The sequence below is a fragment of the Myotis brandtii genome, unplaced genomic scaffold (genome assembly GCF_000412655.1).
Source record: "Myotis brandtii unplaced genomic scaffold, ASM41265v1 scaffold506, whole genome shotgun sequence".
Taxonomy (NCBI): Eukaryota; Metazoa; Chordata; class Mammalia; order Chiroptera; family Vespertilionidae; genus Myotis; species Myotis brandtii.
Window position 1 is genome coordinate 766,865 of NW_005369287.1, and position 8,754 is coordinate 775,618.

At 45.5% G+C, this 8,754-nt stretch overlaps 1 protein-coding gene across 2 annotated transcripts in view; it reads left to right on the forward strand.

The window, feature by feature from the left end:
* The first annotated feature begins 2,564 nt into the window (after positions 1 to 2,564).
* The window catches only part of TRANK1 (tetratricopeptide repeat and ankyrin repeat containing 1), an 80,035-nt gene continuing 73,845 nt past the window's right edge, over positions 2,565 to 8,754 (forward strand). For both annotated transcript variants that reach the window (XM_005877087.2, XM_014548420.1), the window contains exon 1: positions 2,565 to 2,792. In XM_005877087.2, coding sequence (XP_005877149.2) covers positions 2,704 to 2,792 — 89 coding nt within the window. In that variant the 5' untranslated portion in view covers positions 2,565 to 2,703. The remainder of the gene's footprint in view (positions 2,793 to 8,754) is intronic.

Below are 8,754 nucleotides of genomic sequence, written 5' to 3' on the forward strand. Positions count from 1 at the left end.
AATGATTGTGTGTGTGTGTGTGTGTGTGTGTGTGTAAGCTAGTCATAACCCATTAACTTGATTTTATGACTGACTAATCAGTTTAGGTGGCAACTGCAGGCTCTCTTTGGGACATCTCCAGGGAGGCGGGGAGAACATCAGCTTTTCCCTGGGAAGTAACTTTGGAAGGGAGAGGTTGGTGTTGGAGAGATGGAGACTCATGTTCGTACTTGATAAGGAAATCCCTAAGTGAATAATGAGAGTGCCACAGGACATGGTGGTGTGGTTCACACCATTAGCGGCTGCAAAGGCAGGCTAGGGGATGGATGCGTCTGCTCCCTCGGGTTCTGTCTGTCCACACCAACCTGGCTGCTTGCCATGAGCCAGTGAGTGCTGCAGGGCGGGGGATGGGGGTTGGGAATAGGTTGCTTTGCTTTTCTTTCTTTCTTCTTTTTTTTTAAGAAGAGTACTGCAAGGCTCTGTATTCAAACCACAGACTCTGTATTCATACATTCCAAAGGCGGTTCTTTAAGTCTCTGCTCAGAATTTCACACCTACAGTGTCAGGGCTGGGCCACGAACATATTATAGATGAAGAAACAGGCCCATCAACTGTCAGTCACTAGTGGCATCAGGGATTAGATACTGATTCTCTTGACTTCCCAGCCCATGGCTCTCAGGGCCCAAATAGAGACTTTGCTTTTGTGGGATTCTTAGAATTCTCTGTGCTGATTAGTTCTGTTTTTTGTTGGCTGCTACCAAAGGCCCATTGCTGTGGTCTGTGCCCTCTTATTATTTTACCTTTGCTTCTTGGGGTGAAGTTTCCTTTAGGAGCCAGAGTAGAGCCTGCAGACCCCACGTTTGGATGGGGAAGATAAAGTGATCCTGGGATGTTTTTAAGAACTGGAGTGAAGGTTGTGGTGTGGGCCTCCGGCCATTGTCAGGAGCGTGGCATTGTTTTAACTGACCTTGAGGAACCAGCGCTCCTCTGCCTTTTCGGATGGGGAAGTGGAGCTGACAGGTCAGTGCCTTCCCTGCAGTTCTCTAGCCAGTGATAGAGCTGGCTCATGGCTTTTGTAACAAGTTTCCTTAGAGTGCAGCCTGAGGTTCTTAAGGCCAAACAATCCTGGTTATTAGAAATGAAAGAGAAATTCAAGGGGAAATAGTCTCCTTAGCAAAGATGACACTTTATAGCAGAGAGTGGGGGCAGTGGCAGTGGCAGTGGCAGGGTGAGCATTCAGGTTTAAAATGTAAAAAAAAAAAGTACTAAACCGGCTAAACCAGCATGCTGGAACCTCCCGGCACCTCAGGACACTGACCAAGAGCAATGTTCTTCCTTTGGTCAGTGAGGCTGTCCATGCTGCCTGATCAGACATTTTTCTCGGTCTAAGTTTCTTAACTAAGCGTTGCCTATTTCCTTGTTTTTGTGGAAAATCTGGAAACATGAATGAGCCTTACATCTGATACCCTGGCCCAGTTTTCCTGAATCGACTCCCTCTTTTGCCTGGGTGTTGTTGAACTTCAGTATCGCTGCTCACCTGTAGTCACTATGGCGCGTTATTCTGAGCTCCCGTGAGCCTGGTGAGCTAATGGGACTCCTGTGTGTCTGTCAGAGCCAAACCAAGTCTAGGTTTAGCTATGTCGGTGTTTGAAGTTCTAGTCATTTAGATTGAGATGTTTTGATTTTTTTAAGCATTGGGTCCTCCTGTCAATGGCAGCATTTGGAAGGGTGTTTGGGGGGTGGGGGAGGCAGAATTGCTATCCCTAGAAAATGGTGATGACGTTTTGGCGGTATAGGGGTGGAAACATTTTTCCCTTCTTCCCTGCTAGTTTCTTTGGCTGTTCTGAGTTAAATTGATGGAAGACAGGTTAACAAGAGAAAAACAAATTTAATTTTATACGTAGGGGAGGCCCATAGAAATAGGAGACTCAAAGAAGTGACCGAAGCAAGAAGCTTTTATGCCTTTTAGACAAAGAAACAATACATTTGTGAAAAGTAGACAAGACAAAGGGATTTGGGTTTAGGGTAATAAATTGGTGAAGAAGTAACAAGGTTTGTTTATGTGGCTTTCTCTGCCCTAAACTCCGTCTGTGGTGATAAGAGTTCCTTCCTCCCTCTTGGTTCAGGGAGATTACCTTTCACGTGGGACCTCACAAAGGAGGGTCAGAGCGTCCTTCTTGCACTGGCTCTTTCTCAATACCTTTAATTCAAAATAATCAGTATGCCAAAGTGACATATTTTGAGGAAACCAGGCCATTTTGGAGGAAACTGCACAACATCAAGACTAGGCAATTTGATTCACTGTGACAAGAATACTCGGATCATAGCCTTGAACTGTGATGAGCGTCATGTCCAGCTGTGGCCTCCAGGGCACTCTTCTTTGGCCACCCTTGGGCCAGCTCATCCTCCGCCCATCCGGGTCCACTCTACCTGCAGGGTCAAAATTTGGTGACTTCTGGGGCTCACCCCAGTCTGAACTCATCCGCCAGGTACTAAGGTTCCCTTTAATCTGGCCCTCAGACTTTCTGTCTGATATGCCTCTTCTTTTCTTCTCAGTGTCTTACCTCTTCTCACCTCTTGTTGTTTTTGTTTTTCAAGGCAGTGTCACCCTTCACAGAACTCAGACCCTGTCTCATGGAGGATATAAACATATGAGACAGGCACTGCTAGTGGGGGTAGACCAGAGTTACTGCCAGGCAGACCCGTGAGAAAGGATTAGCGGAGATGCAGACAGCACTTCAAGAGTTCCCAGCCCTAAATCCTTCCCAGCAGGAAGATGGAGGGGTGTTGGGAGGGAGAAACAGACATTCCAGGTAAAAGGAGCAGCTTCTTTTTAAGAATAACATTGCACAAAAGGGCTTATATTTTAAACAATATAGTAATACTGTATTACTATATTGATGTTTAAATATGGCTCTATGTTAAGTGTGTTTCATATATTATCTTATTTAATTCTTACAGAAATATTATGAGAAATCCTCAAATTATAGATCTTTCTTCACCAGAATGTAAACTTCATAAGGACCACAGTGTTTTGGGTCATTCTTGCTCATTCACTCAATATTTGTGGGTCATTCTTGCCTGGCACTCAATATTTGTTGACTGACTCAGGAAACAGGAGTCCAGTCACATAGGTGATACTGTCCATTTTCCAAGGACACTGAGGCCCAGAGTTAGGTGAATTGGGTCCCTGATAACAGGCCTAAAGTGGGACTTGATCCCAGGCTTCTGGATTTTGTTTTCTATCAGGGGGACACATTCATATCCTTATACCCTCCTCCTGACACCAGTCCCAGCCCTGTTACATTGCTGTGCAAAGGCATGGGAGAGGGAGGGAACCAGATGAATTTGGGGTTCCGTGCTACAACATTGTGGGCACATAGTGTTGGAAAATGCTGAAAATATAAGTTGAGGGTGTGTGTATGTAGGACTTAGAATGGAATCTGAGCTATTTGGGCTTTATTCTAAATGGAGTTAGGAGCCGTGGAAAGTGTGTGTGTGTGTGTGTGTGTGTGTGTGTGTGTGTGTGTGAGAGAGAGAGAGAGAGACAGAGACAGAGACAGAGACAGAGAGAATGTGTGTGTTTTAACAGCTCTGAGTTTTATTTAGAAGGCTGGGAGTATGGATGAATAGATCTTTCAGTTTGGCCACTTTTTTCAAGGCCAAGTTGAAGGCCCCATGTTTCAGGACACTGTTAGGTGGTGTTAGAACTGGGGCTAGAACTCAGGTTCTCCCAGCACTGCCGAGGGGCTGCCCTTCAGGAGTTCCTGTTTGGGGAGACTGCTTTGTTTATGGGGATTTCCTGGGCACCCTGGATCCCCTCCCCATGTTACAGTGGATGGTGTTTTAGCCTCTTTGCTGGGTTGTCTTGCCCTTCATTCAGATTGAGGGAGAAGTAGATTACTCTGGTCTTGAGGTGGGAAGCGAAATGGAGGCCATTAACCAGCATTTAAAGCATCGCAGAGGGGCGTGGGGAAAGATCTGCAGGGGAGGATGGCTGGCTGCTATTCAACTCAAGTTCTCCTGTGAATGAGAAAGCAACTTTGTTCAGGGACAGCCACCCTCTGTGGGGCTGCTCCAAACTTTACAATCATCTATAGCTCTCAGATGCTTTAGGGAGAGTGGGAATATGAAAGGAAGATGGCACTTGTTGGGCAGCCTGGAGTCAGCACAGATACTGAGTCAAGATTGATGAGCGACCTGTGCTGGCTGATGCTTAACTTCCTTGTTTGTCTTGAGGCAGAGTGTGGAATGCTAACTTTTTGGGCTTTCTGCCTTTACTGATATTTGGTTTTAATTTTAAAGCCCGTCCTTCCTATTTCCCCCGTTTCCCTCACCCTGTGTTCACCATGTCTCTCCTAGGGCTTGTGAACACTGATTTTGGTACAGACTTGGATTTGTGCCTTGCTTGGAGAAGTCTCTTCACCTTGATTAAACCTGTTTTCTGACCTGGGAAATTGGGATAATAATTATACATCTCTCGCTGGCATTGTTAGGGACATCCAATGAGCAAATGCCCAAGAAGAGCTTAGTATATGGAACATAGTAAGTGCTCAGTAAATCTTGTTATCATGCAGCTGCCTGGGACTACTCTCATTCAAATAGCAAAACGGGAAAATGCCAGTCTGTGGCATACACTGAGGAGAAATTGTGCCCATCACTAGCCACCAACTGGGAGGGAGGCCTCCTTGCGGCCCCTCTCTTTAGAGGTCCTGTGATTGAAACTCCACTGCAGAACCAGGAGTTGAAATTGATCCATCTGTGCCCTTTAGTGATATTTCTTGAGCATCTTCCAGGGGCCTGGCATGGTTTTAGGGACTTGGAACATCTGCCTTTGAAGGTCCAAACCATCTGCACACTGTCCAAGACTAACATGTGCTGTAAGGTTCTTAGCTCAGTCTTTCTTGAGAATGGCTTTCTTTAGACTGAGTTTATATTTTCCTCCTTTTTTGGGGGGGGGAGTTAAAATATTCCTTCTTTTGTGAAATTATGGGGAGAGAAGATGGTACACTTGAAAAAAAAAACGTTCTTATTTGACAAAATAAAGAGCTGGCAACCTTAATTAGGTTCCTTTCGATTTCTTTTCTTTGTCTACAAATGTTATCGTTGGCCAGCTCCAAACTAATCTACGGGATTATGCTTTGCTTTGAACATTTTTGAATATCTGGGACTATAATTTCACATGAGAATATGTGGCACTATTTGCTGACCATTGAATTTTCAACAGATAACTTACAAATGTGTAAACATCTTTCTCCATTGTTTTCCCGGAGTAGCTGGCAGCTTTGGCAGTTTTATTTTGGTTGGATTTATCTGGTGGTTTCTGGTTTGTACTTTGTGTGGTTGGCTTTTATTAAATGTGTGTCCTCCAAGGGAATAGATGACAGTTAAGCATTTCTTGGCTTTCCAGGAGATGGTCAGAAATCCAAAACCACCAGTGAAACTCCCCCCTCCCCCCTCCACCCGCCCCGCAAACAATTCTTCCTTTCCCATCCTCCAGCTTAATCATCTGTCCCTGCTAAAAAGCCAGAAAATCATTTATTCATGCAACACCGCTGAGCCCTCGGGTTGCAGAAATAATAAGACTTAGTAAGACGCAGTTCCTGCCTTAAGAGCTCAGTCTTCTGGGGAAAGCAGGAAAACAAAGGTCTAGCTAGCGTGGAGCTTTGGAGACGTGGCACAGGGTAGGGACAGGGCACCCCTAATAAAGACCTTGTTTAATGTGAAATTGTAGGGAGGGGTGAAGTAGGCGATCCACTCTCCTTTTCTTTCTAGTGAATGAACGAAAAAACAAACTACTTAGGCAAAAGGAGGAATGTTCTGGAAGGCTGCTGATGACTGATAATTAGGGAAGGGGCAGAGGAGCCGCTGGGCCTGAGGCAGTGGCATCCCTCTTTCTGCCTCTCCTGTCTCTGAGCATAGTATTCCCTCGCCCCAAAGTGGCTTTTTCGCAGGGTGGGAGGCAAGGCCACCCTCCTCTGGAGCCTCTTGCCTCAGCTGCCACCACGGAAGGAACTTCTCCTAAAGTTCAAACACTGCTGCCTGCAGGTCGGAGGCACAGATCACAGATCACAGATCACACCCCAGGGCCTGCCTCTGGGCACCTCACTCTCCTCTGAGAAGGCCTCTGTGGTGAGCTGAGCAGCCATCCCGAAGGCTGCTTCCCAGGGTGACACCCTCCCTCTGGAAAGGGTTCATTAGGGCCTGGGACCAGGAGCTGGGCCCTTTTCCCCAAAGGAACAACCCTGAAGAAAGAGTGGGGGCCCTTTTCAGAGGTTGCAGCACTGACCCCTCCCTCCCTTCATCCAAGGCCTGAGTCTCTCAGATTCTCTTAGCCGCTTAACTGACTGGTCATTTCAGGAAAGCCCTGAGAAAACAGGCAAATACTAGGGCTTTGTTTTTAACAAATATTTTCTCTGCTGAGTCAACAAAGCAAAGGTTCTGTAAATGTTGCAGGGCTTACACTCAAATTACATGCCGCCAATACCATTACCCTGAACCATCACCCCAGTTAAAATGTGGTCATCACCCCAGTCAAAATAGAGAACATTTCCATCCCCCAGAAAGTGCTTTCGTGCCCCTTTCCATTCCATAGCCTTCCCTCTCTTTGATTTCTTAAATTTGCCAGTTCTGGAACCTTATCTCAGGGGAATCACAAGTACATACTCTTTTGAGCTTGGTTTCCTTTTCTCAAAATAATGTTTTTGATATTCTTTATGTTGCTGTGTGTCAGCAGCTTGTTTCTTTTTATTACTGTGGGTTTTAAATTTTTTACTTTTTAATTACACTTGTTAACGTAAAAAAAACTATTGAAACCTATAAAGAATTTTTGTGAGTTTATTTGAGCCAAACTGTCGACATATGCCGGGAAGCAGAACCTCAACAAATTGAGATAATGCTCCGGAGAATGGCAGGTTACATTTGTATTTATACATTGCAATCAAAGGAGGGACGTCGGTGGGTTACATAAAATTCATTGGTGATAGATTAAGGAGGTGGGATAAAGCAAAGCAGGAGAAACCCCTGGGATTGGATAAAAAGTAAAATGATGGACACATACTTAGGTGGGTGCAGGATCAATTAACATGATAATGAAGGAATCTGTGGTATCTGTCCTGGCGCCCAGCACATCTGGTTGTGCCCCAGGGGGTCCAGAAAAAAGGAGAGTTACAAGTTACCCAGACATTTCAAGGGTATGTTATCATAGATGCAAAAAGACAGATAGGCTCAGGTAAGGTAAAGGTTGATTTTGTCAGTGAAGATACCGGCCTAGGACGTAACTGCCCACCATAACTGCTTTTAAAGTTTAATAATAGACCATCCTTTGTGGTGACTTTAGGTCTCTGAGTCTGCAAGACCGGCATGCAGGCCTCCCCTGAGCTTGTCAGGTCAGCATGTGGCCCCTTTCGTCTACACACTTGACATTCAGTATTATTTTCATATTAGTTTCAGGTGTACAACATAGTATTTAGATAAACAATTTATGCTGTGGTGTTTTCTTTCTTTTTTAAAAAATATATTTCTTTATTGATTTCAGAGAGGAAGGGAGAGGGAAAGATAGAAACATCAATGATGAGAGAGAATCATTGATTGACTGCCTCCCGCACGCCCCCCATTGGGGATCAAGCCCGCAACCCGGGCATGTGCCCTTGGCTGGAATTGAACCCGGGACCCCCTAGTCCACAGGCCGGCGCTCTATGCACTGAGCCAAATGGGCTAGGGCATTGTGGTGTTTTCTTTAAAAATTTCTATCATTCTGTTTTTTTAAATATATTTTATTGATTTTTTTACAGAGAGGAAGGGAGAGGGATAGAGAGTTAGAAACATCGATGAGAGAGAGGCATTGATCAGCTGCCTCCTGCACACCCCCTACTGGGGATGTGCCTGCAACCAAGGTACATGCCCTTGGCCGGAATCGAACCTGGGACCCGTCAGTCTGCAGGCCGACGCTCTATCCACTGAGCCAAACCAGCTAGGGCTTTCATTCTATTTTTAAAAAAATCTTTATTGTTGAACGAATTACATATGTCCCCTCTTCCCCTCCCCCATTGATTCCTTCTAGCCCGTCCCTGCCCCCTTCTCCCCAGGCCTTCACCACCCTATTGTCTGTGTCCATGGGTTATGCATAGATGCATGCAAGTTCTTTGGTTGATCACTGTGGTGTTTTGTTTTGTTTTTTTACATGAACATTTTTTCATTCATTTAGAACGAATTTTGGTATAGGATGTGTATTCGTTTCTATTGTTGCCATAACAAATGATCACCAATTTAGTGGCTTATATCAACATGAATTATGTAATTATCTCACAGTCTGTAGGTCAGAAGTCTGGGTTGGCTTGGCAGGTTTCACAAGGCTGAAATCAAGGTACTGGTTGGCTGAGCTCCTAGAGAGAATGCAAGGAATCCTCTTCCGGGCTCATTCAAGTGGCTGGCCGGGTCCAGTTCCCTGTGGCTATAGGGCTGAGGTCCGGAGAGCCTCTTCTCAGTTTCTAAGGCCACCTCCATCCTCAGGGCATCACTGATGGGTCCTCTTTCTCATGCACATCTGCTGCTGCGCCTCTCCCACCCCCTTCTCCCGCCCTCCTCTCCCCTGGCAGCTCTCCCCAGTCAGAGGAAGTTCTCTGCTTCAAGGGTTCTGGTGGCTAGAATGGGCTCGCCTGATCTTCCAGGATAATACCTTTATCTTAAGGTCTGTAATCCTCATTACATCTACAAAGTCCCTTTTGCCATATAATATAGAATTTTCTGGGGTTCTGAGGGGGGCACATTGACATT